Consider the following 18458-nt stretch of genomic DNA (forward strand, 5'->3'; position numbering starts at 1 on the left):
GTTGCTGGACTACTTAGATTGCATTCTGACTGAGGTAAATTTTATGTTAGAAAAAAAGGAAGTAAAATGATCCATCATATTGGACCGATATACAGCGTCACTAATACCATCCCTTCACATCGTGACTACATAGAGTATACACAGTGAGAATATTTCTGCCAGTACCAGCTTTGAGATGGGTGTGTTGAGATTGTAGGGCACTTTGCACCACCCATTGCCAATCTGCTTAGACATCGAAGCTCTTTCGCGTGGCATTAAAATACAGATAAGAGCAAATGTAAACACAAGTGAATGCTCATTCGCTCAATCAGAGGATTCCGAGCCGTTCCACCCAGCGGCAGTTGCAGTCATTTGGCACTCCGTTCCACATCACCATAAACATGGAGGTTGTTAACTGTTAGCAGCAGGACAATCACAGTAATTCATAGGCGCTGGCAGAAACATTTGGGGAAACACACTCATTTGTAATGGACGCTAACGATGTGTGGGAAGAGTGTGGGGGAATGGGTTCCACTGATGGAAATGTTAATCTGATGGTAGAGCCATGAGGTGCAATCTGGGTCTTGTTCAGTAGGGAGTGAACATTATGAAATGTTTTTAAACTGGGAGGTGTTAGTAAAACTTGTCCCATGACAACACAGATGTTTTCCGTTACTGTTGCAAAACGTTTTGGTGCAGTTTGCCCCACTGAACACTGCCCTGGTGTTGTAGGTTGTTAGGGGTTGGTGGACACATTAGTAAGTGAACGGTCGGTTATCCAGCCCACCAAGGTCAAGGTGGGGAGGTGTACACACTGTATACTTTCCATTCTAACGAGCAACCATTACAACATTTCTTTTGCTGAAGGTTGTGACTGATTGCATGATGAATATGGATCCTAAAATGATGACCTTGGTTTGGTTAAGGTTTAGTTTAAATGGGTCTTTTCCCCATTGGATGTGGGTTTGGTGCATTATAGTGGTGAAGGCCTAAAATTGGAAGAAGATAGGGAAAACAATATAATCCAGTCTGATGTGTCTTCGCATCGTCAAAGCCAGCTCCTCCTAAGGAAGTGTTCACATCCTTGCACAGTGAGTGCAATGATGAACTAGGCTACGTTTGCTTGTGTGTGTTTTAATCACACAAACCCCCCACACTCCCCAGAGATCCTTATCTTTTACATACAGAACATCAATATAGGTTTCTGGCCTAAGGGTACCCACAGACACAATCCTCATCGTAAACAGCCTGGAGTGAACAATCCATGGTGTAGCCTACATGCAGTGACAAAATAAAAAGTCCTATATGTGTGTTGGAAAGCAGCCCTCCCACAGTAGAAGAGGTATTGACAGACAGCTCTGCCTCTAGAGACACCTGGCAGTCTAACTCCCACTGCGAAAGAACACCCTAACTTCTCAGTGAGATTACCATCACCTTATTCAGCTTTAGGCTGGTTTACTCCAACACATCTTCAGAGAAAAGGCCTGATCCTTGCTAACACTGAACAGCGTACCTGGTAGTCTAGTTTAATGTTTATTGTAGAGTCATTCAGAATGCAAGCAATGTGTAGGGCCAGTTAGGGCCAACTGTAGGCCAATTAGTCTATTTAATAGTGATACCAAAACATCACTGCACATCTCGTACTGTATGCTGTCATTCTTACATTTAGTGGGGGGATGTTTGTAGGTTAGTTAGTTGGTTTAGGTAATTGTCTGTCTATTTCAATTCTTGGAGTTGAGCACCTTTCCCATCTAAGCACAACCAAGGGTAAGGGCTAGACCCCAAGAAGAGGCATCAATTGGCATTGGACACTGGACCTGGGTACTTTAGTTGTAACACCATATGAGACACAGCTAGAAACACAAACACATTGAGTGAAGACACCACAGACGGACCACGATGCTGTTATGGAGCACAGCATGGTAGGTGTGATGGTTGATGGGTAATGGTGACGGCACAGAGCGAGGAGGACACTGACCTTAACACTACACAGGTTCAGCAGCATTATGTGTCGTCAACTCAAAGCACATCAAATCCTGAGGAAAAGGTCATGGGATTATTTAGCATGGAAAGCAACACAGCGCAATCACAGTTTATATGATTGACTATACTATTGATTACGTGATCATGTGGTATTTTCTGTAGCGTATCCCTAAATAACTGTGTTTCTATCACTGTAGGGTTACATAGTACATAGTAGCTGTGAACTGGTGGGTAGGGTCGCCACTTCTCTTTCAAAACATAAACATACAGTAAGTAGCCATTTAAAACTGGATTATACAGATCAGATGTGTGAAAACATGAACACTAATATACTGTATAACAGAGATTCAGGGGGAAATCGCTACAATATTGGGATATTATTTTTGACGATATAGGCTATCGTATCCTTTTTACAATATCGCAATATCATTTTTGTGCTAGTTGGATGTACCTGCACCGAAACTCCAGTATTTTTTCTTCATAGCCTGTTCTCCATCTTCTTTTTAAATAGGGGGCCAATTCGTTTTAAGCTGTTTTATTTCCATGACTGATCAAAACTCATTCTCATGGCTCTCTCTTGTCCCTCTGATAGCAGACTTATGGTGAGCAATACAGTCTGTTCGGAACATCGACTCGCAATAAAATCACAATATAGATATATAGAATCGTGAGAATTGCAAGACATATCGTATCGCCTCCTAAGTACCGTGATCATTTCGTATCATGAGGTCCCTGGCAATTCCCAGACCTATCATTAATGCGTAAAATACTGGAAATAGCATAAACTGGAGATGCTAGTGGCATGAGAAAGCAAATAGGAGCTCAGGAGTTTTCATACTTCATCTTCGTCAGACAAAATATGAATCATTGAGACACAGAGCATTACGACAGAGACAAAGACAAACACACACAGATCAAGGACATACTGACCATGTTAAAACAGACAGACAGAAAAGGACAGGAAGAACCAGAGACAGAAGCAGAGACGTAGACACAGATGGAAAGAAACAGATGCAATAAGAAACAGGACAACAAAAGAATAGATCCCTTTGCATAGAGCCTAGAATCTATACACACGGCAGCAAATGCATTGCTTAAAATACATCAAACAACAGACAACCCCATATGCATTTGCTGATGACCACACGACAGTTAAGTAGAAACTAAACCTGCAGAAGAAAGTTCGACAAAACAACCAGGGCTGTCGTTCTCTTTGTATCTCTTCCTTCTATCTCTCTGCCTCTTCCTACAGCGCTTAAGTGAATTAAACAGCATATGAGATGCACGGCTCATCGGGTTTCAAATGTTATTTGTGCTAAGTGGGAGCTAAGCACGCTTCTATTCTCTTCTGGAGGAGCCGGTGCGCTCTCGTCAGCATTGATCGTTCAGTAACAAGGCTAATGGAGTCGGACAACAGCCGAGAGAGAGAGGTAGAGAGAAATCCTTCCACCGTTGCTAGTGTGGGTCTACTGGTGGTGGATTCCCCTGATCTCCAGGAAACCACCTGATAGGCAGACAGAAACACTTCACTTAGCCTACATACAAGCATAAAACATGGTATTCTAGCTTCACCTACACATCAATGACATGCAGAAATCTCTTTTTATTTGTCACATGCTTCGTAAACAACAGGTGTAGACTAACAGTGAAATGCTTACTTACAGTTCCTTCCCAACAATGCAGAGAGAAAAATAGCACAAGGAATAAATACACAATGAGTACCAATAACTTGGCTATATACAACTGAGTCCATATACAGAGGTAATTGAGGTAGATATGTACATATAGGTAGAGGTAAAGTGACTAGGCAACAGGATAGATGATAAACAATATCAGCAGCGTACGCGGTGAGTTAAAAGTGTTAATGCAAAAGGGGTCAATGCAGATAGTCCGGGTACCTATTTGGTTAACTAATTAGCAGTCTTATGGCTTGGGGGTAGATGCTGTTCAGGGTCCTGTTGGTTCCATCGGTAATGCTTGCCATGCGGTGGCAGAGAAAACAGTCTATGACTCGGGTGGCTGGAGTCTTCGGTTCGAAACCCTGAGCCGACTAGGTGAAAAACTGTCCATGTGTCCTTGAGCAAGGCACTTCACCTTAATTGCTCCTTTAAGTCGCTCTGTATAAGAGCATCGGCTAAATGGCTTAAATGTAAAAAATACTGAATATAGGGTCTTGTCTTAGGACGTATACGGATAATGAGTGTGTAGAGGCTTTTCTGTATAGTGCAACAGTGCAGCAAGAACGTGATAGGCTGTAACCGGGCCAGAAGTCACAGATGAATTGTACTGTCGAAGGAGACACGGATCACATGAGCGCACCAGGGAACAGGGTTCCCCACTCACAGGCTGACACTTTAGGCGGGAATCCAATGAGACACTGCTGGGTGAATCTCAATAGTATTTCCTCTCTCCTTGACTCTTTCTCAAAATTGTCATAAGCAAGCGAGGAGAGCAATGGAGGTTCCTCTCCTCAGATGTTCTCCTCTAACGTTTTCCTCGCCTCCCTATGACAATTTTGAGGAGGTTGAGAGAGAGAAGGAAGAGAGGACTGCTGAAGAGGACTAGAGGAGCGACTCCACTCACTGCCTCCATCCTTTGAGACAGCACACAGAATCACAACAGTAGGTCGACACTTTCACATTCACACCCAGCACTGTGTGAGTATTAATCCCACTCTGACAATTCATTGGAGGCGGTTAATGCTAAACTCCATTACAGATTACACAACACACTGCCTGTGCATTCTCATCATGGGAGATCCATGCACACAGTGTTATTCCCATGCCGTGTCAGGTCTAAAGCCCTATGGACCTCATTAGATAGATAACACATCCAGCAGCGTGCTGTGTCTCGGTGGGTTTAACAGGGTACCACATCTCCAGAGGGAAGACATGGCTTTCATTTCTACCAGGGCTGCTTCCTGCCTGACACTGGCATAATTAGTCCATATAATTACATTTAAGAGAGAGCCATTTTGAATTCCGTTCACATACAGAAGGAATAGCTGTTGTTTTATGGGGCTGACACTTACTCTTTATCTATCTAGGTTCATCCTCGACAACACCTCGGTTAGCCTCGTGGTTAATTGCCCCCGACTTATCCACACAGATAATGATAATCTTCCCACGCTCTTCTTCAAATGTTAATAGAATGAAATGGGAAGCTACTGTAAGAGGCTTCGGTCTTTTTCCTGCTCAGCCATGAAAGTATAGTCTAGAACAGGGATGGGCAACTATGATGGGGGTTTGGCTCGTTGGTCTCTTCGTTTTGATTCAAATAAAGCGCTATGTTCATCTGTACAAGTACTTGTATTTGCACACATAGACAGTACAAGGCCTTATATGTGGATTTATGGACTTGAAGCATGCTACTATTTTATTGGACACCAGACATTGAATATCAATATCTGTCGGAGAAGGCATGCAACACTATCAGAGCAGGGAAACAGAGTAAATCTACTATTTCTGCTCTACCTCTTTTCACATAAGAGACAACTGGAAGTGTTCCTACGATAGCCATTTTTGTACGATATCTATTGCTAGACGGTTCTAACACACAATCCCAACCTGTATTAAATGCTACTGAGAAGTGACTCTCTCTATGCATGTCAGGTTGACTGTTCACATTCACCGTCCTCCTAACATTGTGATGACTCAAGGCAGCTCTACAAGTTGCTGCTGTCTTCCTGCCATGGTGTTAATAATCCCCAATATGGCTGCCCCATGCGGAGTCTCTTCCTCATTGAGGTAGGTACTGTAGGTCTGTGTGCTTTCATTGACTCATTGTCAAGGGTTTACGTCATTCTAACCTCACAGCAAAAAGATTGCAGTGTGATATTGTGCTATAGCCTATATTTTCCAATAAAGAGCTGACGAAATCTCATGTGAAAATGGTTTCACTCGAACCAACTTCCCTCTGACGTCAATCCAACATATTCCCATCTGCATGAAATACATCTGTTCTCAATTGAAGTGAAAAGTGTTTCCCCTGGGCTAATAAAGGATGGCATACTGTAGGTTGACTCTGACAGTTCTTCCCCAGTCATTTTCTGCGTTAAACATATTGAAGGCCCAGTGGGCAGCGGACCAAAAAACAAAAGTTCCTCGTCTGAATAGGCTTTTCAAGTCTCTGAAGGGTAGCATTGAAACTCGTTTCTATATGGGTCAGCTTTTGTCTAAGAGAGTATTTTATATATGGCCTCTGGCTTGTTCTATATTTCAACATCGTACACAAACAAGCAGATTTATTTTCATCTACACAGTATTTACATCTCAGACTGATGGCTCGACCAAACAACAACTGGATACAGCCTGTACACAGGCCCCATTGATTTACAGATGTCGGATTTGGATAAACAATTATACATTGGGCAGCAGCTTGATATAAACCAAATCAATGCCTCTAAATCATTGTACTAGCTAGAAAGAGTATGTTTTGTGACCTCAACAGGAATCACTCGGCGTTATTGGAAAGCCCAAAGATTATGGCCAGATTTCCAATGAAGTAGAGTCTGTTCTTTGGTTCTCTCTGGACAGAATTCAATCAGCAACCTACGCACCAATAAGACTGTTCTGAAACATTCATAAAGTGTCAAATCCATCCAAATGTGTTGGTCCCAGGCCTGTTCCTAACTAAACCAATCAGATTTGAAGTCAGGGTACAAGTTAGAGAAGGACAGGTCCTGTGGGTGATTATTAGATGTACTGTCTTTTCCTCAAAGCCACCTTCAGACATTTACTGACAGCCTTCTCCACACCAACAACCTCAAAACCTCATTTAGAAACCAAAGCCCCTTCACCACTTATTAGCTCATCATGTGGTCTATGTATTCAGAGCATTTATTGGCCACCACTGTATGTATGGACTAGTGGTTTGGCCTAGGCCATAAAAAGACTGAACACTCCTTGATGCTCTACACAGGCAGAACCGACCAGTGTCAAAATGTTCCCGTTCACTGCATTTCACATATTTTAGCACTAGCACTGTAACATGTACACTGAGCATACCAAACATTAAGAACACCTTCCTAATATTGAGTTGCAACCCCCCCTCCTTTTGCCCTCAGAACAGCCTCAATTCGTCGGGGCATGGACTCTACAAGGTGTCGAAAGCGTTCCACAGGGATGCTGGCCCATGTTGACTCCAATGCTTCCCACAGTTGTGTTAAGTTGGCTGGCTATTCTCTGGGTGGTGGACCATTCTTGATACACACGGGAAACTGCTGAGCATTAAAAACCCAGCAGTGTTGCAGTTCTTGACACAAACTGGTGCGCCTGGCACCCACTACCATACCCCGTTCAAAGGCACTTAAAGGACCTAGGTGTTAAATCTTTTGTCTTGCCCATTCACCCTCTGAATGGCACACATAAACACAATCCATGTCTCAATTGTCTCAAAGCTTAAAAATCCTTCTTTAACCAGTCTCCTCTCCTTCATCTACACTGATTGAATTGGATTTAACAAGTGACATCAATAAGGGATCATAGCTTTCCCCTAGATTGACCTGGTCAGTCTATGTCATGGAAAGAGCTGGTGTCCTTAATCTTTGTCTCATATTAGAAGGGTAATCCCTTCCCAGACTCTACCCTCAGAGAGACTTCTGAAGTAGTTAATGGTGAGTCAATACCAATTTGAACTCTCAGCTTGACTCAGGCTTCCTATGATATGAGGTTATGTGAAAGGGGGATAGTAAGTCAGTTGTACAACTGAATGCATTCAACTGAAATGTGTCTTCCGCATTTAACCCAACCCCTCTGAATCAGAGAGGTGAGGGGGGCTGCCTTAATCGACGTTCACGTCTTCAGCGCCCGGGGAACAGTGGGTTAACTGCCTTCCTCAGTCCCTGGTTCGAATCCAGGCTGTATCACATCCGGCCGTGAATGGGAGTCCCATAGGGCGGCGCACAATTGGCCCAGCGTCGTTTGGGTTTAGCCAGGATAGGCCATCATTGTAAATAAGAATTTGTTCTTAACTGACTTGCCTAGTTATAAAAAAGGTTTCTTTTCTTTTTAAGAAAAAATAATAATATTGTCACCGCATATTGGTTTTGCTTGAATTGCCCTGTCAATGCATTGTTGTTCAGATTATTTAAGAATGTATATATTTCACATTTTGAGGTAGGCTATATAATCACACCGGTAATAGATCAGTTGTATTACTTGCGAGACACAGCTGAGTGAGCAAACATTTACATAGTTTTACTTGTGTTTTACTGGGCTGATGGTGCCTGCATCTGATGGACAGTCTCAGCGGAAGGAGAGAGCAGCAGACTGAGGGTCTGCCTCTCAGGGTCTTCCAGCTGATAGCGAAACTCGAGTCGCACCGCATTCTTTCTTCCTTAATGCACAAATTCTTGTTGTTACTCCTATGAACAGAGAAAATGAAATATTTCTTGATATTAAAAAAGATCCTAGTCGCTAATAATAATGCAAGCCTTTGAAATCTCACAGTATCAACTTTTCTGTAGCTTTCTTTGAGGCCTGCTACATTACTGCAGACACGATCATCTGAGCCATCCCATTGGCCAGCAGGAGGCCTATAGTACACTTGATTTCCTCTCCGGGCCTGCAAGGGAAGGTAGAGTTTGTACCTTTAGACACATGAAATGGTTCAAAATCGGAACACTTCTCCTACCCGGCAAGCAGGTGTAGCTGAATTGAGTGCATCTATCACCAACAGTGCGAGACTAATAAAAAAAAAGGTGTTTTTTACAGATATATTTGGCGATTGACTAGAAATGCCTTTGAGATCGACCAGTCATGATCGACCGGTTGGTGACCACTGCTGTATAGTGTAGTGTCAGCTCAGCACATGAAGAGAAGGGTAAAAAAAAACTGTTTTGATTTATGCTGCTAATAATGTACTGTAACTGTAGGGTTTCTTGCTATTTTTTTAGCTTGGCAATGACTTTTGCTTGAGAGGGGCAACACCTAGGTCCTAGGGTCTGGTATGCTACAAGAATAAGTGAAAATCTATGTACACTTGACAGATTACTGATGTAACCCTAATAGAACCACGTATCCATCATTAAGTAATGCCTGATGAGAGAGGGCACTTCAAACAAGACCAAGCCCTAGTTGCCTGTCAAGGGAGCTTCACAGGTAGGCTAAACCTCTAATATGAGTTCCATTTCTGCGTGTCTGTCCGCATTACACTCAACCTGCTCTAGTCTATGAGCCAGGTCAGTTACAGCTGAGTCATCATTAGCCACATTAAAACCAGTTCAGCCACTATCTCTTGACAGGTCACATTTCATCAGTGTTAAGGTGCATCTAGTCCAGTCAGTGGAGTGAAGGAGGGAGGCTGGGGTTGGCGTGACATTGACAGTCACGTCTGACTGGTTCGGATCAACGGGAAGAGAAGGGACACTGGGAGAGTGGCACATCCCTATTGGGTCAGACACTGTCAGGTTGATTACACTGGGCTGTTCAGTCTGTGTATCCAAGTAAGCCAGAGAGCAAACCACCTTCCGGTGTGCTGTTGTCTAGTATTTACGATCTCTCTGTCTGTGAAAAGGAAGATGGAATCGAAGACAACACAGAAATTAGACATTTAGTGTTCCATCAGCTGTTGGCTCAAATTAATAACTCATGGGGGCTTAATTTACTGAAAAGTGAGCTTTTGTTTGTCAACACTTCTATCAACTAGAGCTACTGTATCTACTTTAGACTGCTCAATCAAATGCTAAGTGACTGACAGCTTTGATGAGTTTGGGATAAGGTTGTAACATGGTTACAGCAACAACAAGAGCAACAGTAAACAACATCTGCAGAGTATGTGTCAGCTACACAGACTCTAAATAGCCAATCCAGTAAATGAACACTGTGTAGTAACAGTGCCAATGTCAACTGGGCACTTCTGGCTAAATCCCACTTTCAGTAGCCTACAATGAATTCAGTAGCCTACAGTGAATGAATAATACAATATTTCAGAGCATGTTCCATCAAATTATATTTACCTTCAGTACTGTCGTGAAAGTGAGATCACAACTAGGCTCGGTTTGATTATTTCGTGGGGGCATATTATCCCCATTTGGTACAGGGGACAATAAACATGTTGTTGTTTGTCAACAAACTATACCTGTGAGTGTGGCCCAGTAAACGTGAATGACTGGGGTCTTTTTCAAAGAGAGGATTATGAGGGGAGTCCCACACAAAGGAATAGGGACCGCCTTGCGTGCTGCCAGAATAACACTCCGGCGGATGCTGTGACATCGAATGAGAAAGTGACATTGACTAAATCCAGATATGCACTGTTTTTGTCACACTGTCAGTAGACTGCCGCAACACATATTCTATCAGTATTATGAGCGAAGTACATCCCCATAAATTCGCCTGCTATGCAATGTATCCAGTCAGAGCGATGCATCAAAAAAAGAGCGACAACGCGACATACCTGGGATAAAATAACTTGTCGGTGAATCATACTCCAATTGCGAGCAATAAATCCCAAACGTGACTATCAAGTCGAGCGGGGGATTTCACAGAAATCCATGTTTAAAACGTAGAAATTGAAGCCCAAACGTCCCGGCTGATGTCGACGCATGAGTAGAGCATATTCCCATCCGATAGATTGTCTCTGGGTACCAAGCAGCAGTACCAATCACAAGCTGTCTCCCCACATGCGCTACTTTGCCTCCGCCTCTCTGCTGCCCCCCACCACTTCCACTTTACTACAGGACCAAACCGAAAGTGTCAGATGAGCTGATGCCATGCACAAATGTCGGGGATATTCGGAGGAAATGCCTGCTAAATCGAGGCACCAGCCTTTCCGAACCATCACACGTAATGCAATACTATTCCCTGGTAAGGTTGGCAACAGACATCAAATGTAGGCCTATAATATCACATCAACTACCCTAAATGCAAGGTTCAAATTCCACGTGAGTTTCATCTTATTGATCCTGGGTGACTACCTTTTCCTTGCATTAGATGTAATTGATGTGTAGCGTACATTTTATCAGGATAATACAGATTTGTTGTCTGCGTATATGCTAGTAAACAGTAGCTTATACAATGACGCCTAAAATCGGGAAATACTATTATAGCCATACTCATAACGTTACAAGGATGGACTATTTACAACACATGACATGGTGTTACAATGTTTCAAATATATATTATACTGAACAAAAATCTGGATTTGATGTTACTCTAGTTACAGTACATATAAGGAAATACGTCAATTGAAATAAATTCATTAGGCCCTAATCTATGGATTTCACATGACTGGGCCGAGGCTGTCACGCCCTGGCCATAGAGAGGCTTTTTATTCTCTATTTTGGTTAGGCCAGGGTGTGACTAGGGTGGGCATTCTATGTTCTTTTTTCTATGTTTTGTATTTCTTTGTTTTTGGCCGGGTATGGTTCTCAATCAGGGACAGCTGTCTGTCGTTGTCTCTGATTGAGGACCATACTTAGGTAGCCTTTTCCCACCTGTGTTTTGTGGGTAATTATTTTTTCTTTGTGTGTTTGTGCGCACCTCGGTTGCGTCACGTTCTTTGCTGTTTAACTGTTTGTTTTTTGGTTGTTTCGGTTTCACTTTCATTAAAAGATGTGGAACTACATGCACGGTGGCCTTGGTCGATTTATGACAGGGAGTTTGAGGATAGCGAGCGTGACAGAGGCACAGCCATGGGTGGGCCTGGGAGGGCATAGGCCCACCCACTGGGGAGCCAGGCCCAGCCAATTAGAATGAGTTTTTCCCCACAAACCCCTTTATTACAGACATAAATACTCCTCAGTTTCATCAGCTGTCTGGGTGGGTGGTCTTAGATGATCCCGCAGGTGAAGAAGCCAGATGTGGAGGTCCTCAGCTGCCGTGGTTACATGTGGTCAGCGGTTGTGAGGACGGTTGGACACATTGCCAAATTCTCTGAAACTACGTTGGAGGCGGCCTTTGGTAGAGAAATTAACATTCAGTTCTCTAGCAACAGCTCTGGTGGACATTTCTGCAGTCAACATGCCAATTGCACGCTCAATAAAATATGTAGACATCTGTGGCATTGTGTTGTGTGACAAAACTGCACATTTTAGAGTGGCCTTTTATTGTCCCCAGCACAAGATGCACCTGTATAATGATCATGCTGTTTAATCATCTTATTGATATGCCACACCTGTCAGATGGATGGATTATCTTGGCAAAGGAGAAATGCTTACTAACAGGGTTGTAAACAACTTTGTACTAAACATTTGAGACAAATAAGCTTTTTGTGTATATGGAACATTTCTTGGATCTTTTATTTCAGCTTGAAACATGGGACCAACACTTTACATGTTGCGTTTGTATTTTTGATGTTACTAGCGTTCAAAAGTTTGGGGTCACTTAGAAATTTCCTTGTTTTTGAAAGAAATAAAATAACATCAAATTGATCAAATTGATCAGAAATACAGTGTAGACATTGTTAATATTGTAAATGACTATTGTAGCTGGAAACAGCAGATTTTTTATGGAATATTTACATAGGTGTATATTGGCCCGTTATCAGCAACCATCACTCCTGTGTTCCAATGGCACATTGTGTTAGCTAATCTAAGTTTATCATTTTAAAAGGCTAATTGATCTATAGAAAACCCTTTTGGAATTATGTTAGCACAGCTGAAAACTGTTGTTCTGATTTAATAAGCAATAAAACTGGCCTTCTTTAGAGTAGCATCAGCATTTCTGGATTCGATTACAGGCTCAAAATGGCCAGAAACAAATACCTTTTTTTTTTAAGGCAGCAGTACAGCGCCCTTAACCACTGCGCCACCCGGGAGGCCGAGAAACAAAGACCTTTCTTCTGAAACTCGTCAGTCTATTCTTGTTCTGAGAAATGAAGGCTATTCCATGGTAGAAATTGCCAAGAAACTGAAGATCTCGTACAACGCTGTGTACTACTCCCTTCACAAAACAGCGCAAACTGTCTAACCAGAATAGAAAGAGGAGTGGGAGGCCCCAGTGCACAACTGAGCCAGAGGACAAGTACATTAGAGGGTCTAGTTTGAGAAACAGACACCTCACAAGTCCTCAACTGGCAGCTTCATTAAATAGAACCCGCAAAACACCAGTCTCAATATCAACAGTGAAGAGGTGACTCCGGGATGCTGGCCTTCTAGGCAGAGTTCCTCTGTCCGGTGTCTGTGTTATTTTGCCCATCTTAATCTTTTCTTTTGATTAGCTAGTCTGAGATATGGCTTTTTCTTTGCAACTTTGCCTAGAAAGCGAGCATCCCGGAGTCGCCTCTTCACCGTTGATGTTGAGATTGGTGTTTTGCAGGAGTGATGGTTGCTGATAATGGGCCTCTGCACGCCTATGTATATATTCCATACAAAATCTGCCGTTTCCAGCTACAATAGTCATTTACAACATTAACAATGTCTACACTGTATTTCCGATCAATTTGATGTAATTTTAATGGACAAAAAATGTGATTTTCTTTCAAAAACAAGGACATTTCTAAGTGACCCCAAACTTTTGAACGCTAGTATATTTATATATATATATATATATATATAATGTGAAGCACTTTGCACTGCATCCTTTTTGTACGAAATATGCTATCTAAATATTTGATATGGCAGCCAATTGGTTACTAGCAGCCCAGTCGGTTTAGACTACTCATTAGATAGTGTGCCTCATCCCTCTCCATTTATATGTTTCAGCTTCTGTGATGATATCGGTGAAACAAGGACATTTTACATAACATCTGTGCCTACATATTCCTCATGAATGATTAAATATGGGGGAAAACGAGAGCATGCTTTGCATATCCTTGACACTCAGTTCACCGCCAAGGACGTTGTTGTTGTTTTTTGCCCCGTTTTGTTTTGCTTAGTTGTTTGTTTCTCTCCCTGTACTAAGCTAATATAAACCCAGTGAGGAATCTTGACTATTTTGTCTCTACAATATTTTCGGTCCGTCCTTTATGCCAGTAGCAAATTAAATCACATCGTTATTTCCACACTAGGCTACTAAAAACTACCACAAAACACCACACACTGCTTCACATTAAAACACTACCACTAACTACGACACACAAAAACAAATTACCATGAACTACCACACACAAGTCTACTACACACACTGAAACAAATTACTGAAACCTACTACACACCAAAACCATATAGGCCACTACAAATGCAAAAAAAAATACCACTCACAAAATAAACTTTTCCCACATGGTCCAAATTACCGCACACTAGTCTACTACACACACTACACATTCATCAATAAGTGCATCGATGACGTCGTCCCCACAGTGACTGTACGTACAAATCCCAAACAGAACAACATTCACAAAGCCGCTGGGCCAGACGGATTACCAGGACTTTTACTCAAAGCATGTGCGGACCAACTGTCAAGTGTTTTCACTGACAGTTTCAACCTCTCCCTGACCGAGTCTGTAATACCTACATGTTTCAAGCAGACCACCATAGTCCCTGTGCCCAAGGAAGCGAAGGTAACCTTCCTAAATTATTTTAGTCCCGTTTCACTCGTCGGTAACCATGAAGTGCTTTGAAACGCTGGTCATGGCCCACATCAACAGCATCCTCCCGGACACCCTAGACCTACTCCAATTCTCATACCGCCCCAACAGATCCACATATGACGCAATCTCAATTGCACTCCACACTGCCCTTTCTCACCTGGACAAAAGGAACACCTATGTTAGAATGCTGTTCATTTCCTACAGCTCAGCGTTCAACAGCATAGTGCCCAGGAATCTCATCACTAAGCTAAGGACTCTGGGACTAAACTCTCCCCAGGTGGTAAGAGTAGGCAACAACACGTCTGCCACGCTGATCCTCAACACTGGGGCCCCTCAGGGGTGTGTACTTAGTCCTCTCCTGTATTCCCTGTTCACCCATGACTGCGTGACTCCAACACCATCATTAAGTTTGCTGACGACACAACAGTGGTAGGCCTGATCACCGATAACAATGAGACGGCCTAAAGGGAGGAGGTCAGAGAACTGGCAGTATAGTGCCAGGACAACAACCTCTCCCTCAATGTGAGCAAGACAAAGGAGCTGATCGGGGACTACAGGAAAAGGCGGACCGAACAGGCCGCCATTAACATCGATGGGGCTGTAGTGGAGTGGGTCGAGAGTTCCAAGTTCCTTGGTGTCCACATCATCAACAAACTATCATGGTCCAAACATACCAAGACACGATACTGAAAATATTTGGAATGGGTCCCCAGATCCTCAAAAGGTTCTACAGCTGCACCATCGAGAGCATCCTGACCGGTTGCATCACCGCCTGGTATGGCAACTGCTCGACATCTGACCGCAAGGCGCTACAGAGGGTAGTGCGAACGGCCCAGTACATCACTGGAGCCAAGCTTCCTGCCATCCTGGACCTATATAATAGGCAGTGTCAGAGGAAAGCCCATAAAATTGTCAGAGACTCCAGTCTATAGACTGATTTATCTGCTAACGCACGGCAAGCAGTACCGGAGGGCCAAGTCTAGAACCAAAAGACTCCTCAACAGCTCCTACCCCCAAGCCATTCGACTGCTGAACAATTCATAAAAATCGCCACTGGACATGACGACCCCCCTCCCTTTTGTACACTGCTGCTACTCGCTGTTTGTTTGTTACCTATGCATAGTCACTTCACCCCCATCTACATGTACAAATTACTTCAATGCTTGGAGGTGAAGATGACAGCAGTGGTTTAGTCTACGGCGATACAGATATCACTTGTTATTGATATCTACATAGCGCATTGATGTGAATTACACTGCTGCTCCCTCATTTAACTATTTGCACCTTACATCCGGCCCAACCCGGAGGCGTCGCGTGTGCAAGCACTGAAAAATAAATGTACACATAATTGTTATTCAATAATTGCACCCACACTGCTCGCGCGTTCCAACGAGTGACTGCGTTGCCAGGCGCTAAAACAGAAGTTGCTTCTATTTGTGACACAGAATGCGATGCAAGTCCTGCCTCTCCCATCTCCTCATTGGCTTTTAGAAGCATATACCCACGTGCCAAGCCTATGGAATACCAGTGGGGCTTTTGTTTCTTCCGTAGTGCTCAAAGCATGCCATTCCATGAGCGCAGCATTTATTTGTCAACTCGAATCAATGAGCCCAATCAGTCCTCCATGACAACAAAATCATAAACAACAGAGTAGGGCTGGCTAATAAGTCCTTAGTTTTGGGGTCATGCTCAGGTAAAACAATTTGGCTAATCTATACTTCCATATTCCCAAATCCTATTCTCGAAGATCAAGGGGTATAACATTTATTGTAATGACTGGAATTCTGAAAGACTTTGGTTTTTAATGTAAATATATAATTTTATCGTATTGTTATATGTAGTAGAAAGCGCTGAGTTAGAATAAACCTACATAACCAACCCATAAAGGAACATTTAACATCCATCTATGGCCAGCTATGTAAACTTTAACATTGATTTATCTTGCAATAGATGTCGTTCAATTGGTAAAATACGTTCTTCTTCTAATGCCTCTTAATGGTAAAATTATCCAAAAGTAACAGAATGTAATCAGATTACGTTACTGACTATGGTTAATGTAAAAGTTACGTTACCGATTACAATTTTGGACAGGTAACTAGTAACTGTAATAGATTACATTTAGAAAGTAACCTACATTTTTACTGGGCCAAAATAGAATTATCCTACCCCATTTGTGCAAAAAAGGCAAAACGCCTGGCAGATGTATTAACTAAATGTTGCCTCACCAACAACTGGCCAATGTGGACATGCCTGGGGAATAGGGGTATCCTAAAAGGACCTGCCCTACCTGGCACAAACAATTAGTAGATTCTCAACAAACAGTGAAAATTCACTTCAAAGGCAATAGGCCTACAACACTAGCTGACCAAAAGTATCTGGACAGCTGCTAGTCATTACAAAATCATTACAAAGTCATGGGCATTCATTACAAAATCATGGGCATTCATTTGGAGTTGGTCCCGTCTTTGTTGCTATAACGGCCTCCACTCTTTTGGGAAGGCTTTTCCCTGGAACATTGCTGCGGGGACTTGCTTCCATTCAGCCACAAGAGCATTAATGAGGTTGGGCACTGATGTTGGGTGATAATGCCTGGCTTGCAGTCGGCGTTCCAATTCCTTCCAAAGGTGTTTGATGGAGTTGAGGTCAGGGCTCTGTATAGGCCAGTCAAATTCTTCCACACCGATCTCGACAAACGATATCTATGTGGACCTCACTTTGTGCACGGGGGCATTGTCATGCTGAAACTGGAAAGGGCCTTCCCCAAACTGTTGCCACAAAGTTGGAAGCACAGAATTGTCTAGAATGTCATTGTATGCTGTAGCGTTAAGATTTCCCATCTCTGGAACTAAGGAGCCTGAACCATGCAAATCAGCCCCAGACAATTGTTCCTCCTCTACCGAACATTATATTTGGCACTATGCATTGGGGCAGGTAGGTGAAGTGGGATTCATCACTCCAGAGAACGCGTTTCCACTGCTCCAGAGTTCAATGGCAGCGAGTTTTACACCACTCCAGCCGACGGTTGGCATTGCGCATGGTGATCTTAGGCTTGTATGCGGCTGCTCGGCCATGGAAACCCATTTCATGAAGTTCTAAATATTAAGTTCCTTACAATAAACAATGGAAATACCCGGCGACCAGTGTGCCTGGCCGGCACAGGAGTCACTAAAGTTCAATGGGACAAGAACATCCTTGCCAGCCAAACCCTCCCCCCACATGGACAAGTTGTGCACTGCCCCATGGGTCTCCCAATCACAACAGAACTTGAACTAGGATCTCTAGTGGCACAGTTCCTTTGACCACTGTGCTACTTGAGAGGCCCAGACTCAACATTTCTAAACAAAGTAAAAGCTTACCGGTTCATGTGCTTTTGCGTAATTTATATTTCCTTTCATCTCGGCAAGGCCAATCAAGAGAAAATGTATATATTTTTTTATTTTACAAGTTTAAAACCGAAACAGGAACAATTGATTTCCCACTTTTCCACTTATTTAAACTTTTGATAACAGTAGGAGACAAAATATTAAAACAAATGGATTATTCTAAGTACGAACTCGTTTATTTTCCTATCATGTCTTCCAATCCGAAATACCCCAAAATATATTGTTTTCTTTTTAAGTTGCCGGAAAAGTAAAGCACTCATTATACTGGTAATGTGGGTGGGGCTAAATCTGTAGTATTGTATGATTGGTCAAACGCATATCCTGTCCTAACCTAGACTTCAAAATAAGAGTTTAGTGTATGTTGTGTGACAAAGCTAGGTATTATATATAAGCCGTTAGAGAGACTGAGTGGTTTCATTGCTTCTAGGGATATGTACTGTAATGGACTCTCTTGGTTTCTACTTATGGTCTTATGGCAAAGTTTTTTTTGTTTGTTTTAGTTTTTTGCAGTGGCTGTTGACTTTGCATTGCCTCCTGCTGCAGCCACAGCTTAGCTTTATGGCCTATCTTTAAATATATTATGCTAAGGATTCTAAGCTGCAGGGCTTTCTCCTTCCAGAATGTTATGCCAATTTCTTTCATTTT

At 42.7% G+C, this 18458-nt stretch overlaps 1 protein-coding gene across 1 annotated transcript in view; it reads right to left on the reverse strand.

Annotated features, from left to right (window-relative positions):
* Positions 1 to 2037, reverse strand: part of LOC139366745 (E3 ubiquitin-protein ligase HECW1) — a 67741-nt gene extending 65704 nt beyond the window's left edge. Inside the window, exon 1 of the mRNA XM_071104442.1 lies at positions 1958 to 2037. Within this exon, the coding sequence (XP_070960543.1) occupies positions 1958 to 1984 (27 nt within the window). The 5' untranslated portion in view covers positions 1985 to 2037. The remainder of the gene's footprint in view (positions 1 to 1957) is intronic.
* Between the last annotated feature and the right edge of the window lie 16421 nt (positions 2038 to 18458).

The sequence above is a fragment of the Oncorhynchus clarkii genome, chromosome 15, assembly GCF_045791955.1.
Source record: "Oncorhynchus clarkii lewisi isolate Uvic-CL-2024 chromosome 15, UVic_Ocla_1.0, whole genome shotgun sequence".
NCBI lineage: Eukaryota > Metazoa > Chordata > Actinopteri > Salmoniformes > Salmonidae > Oncorhynchus > Oncorhynchus clarkii.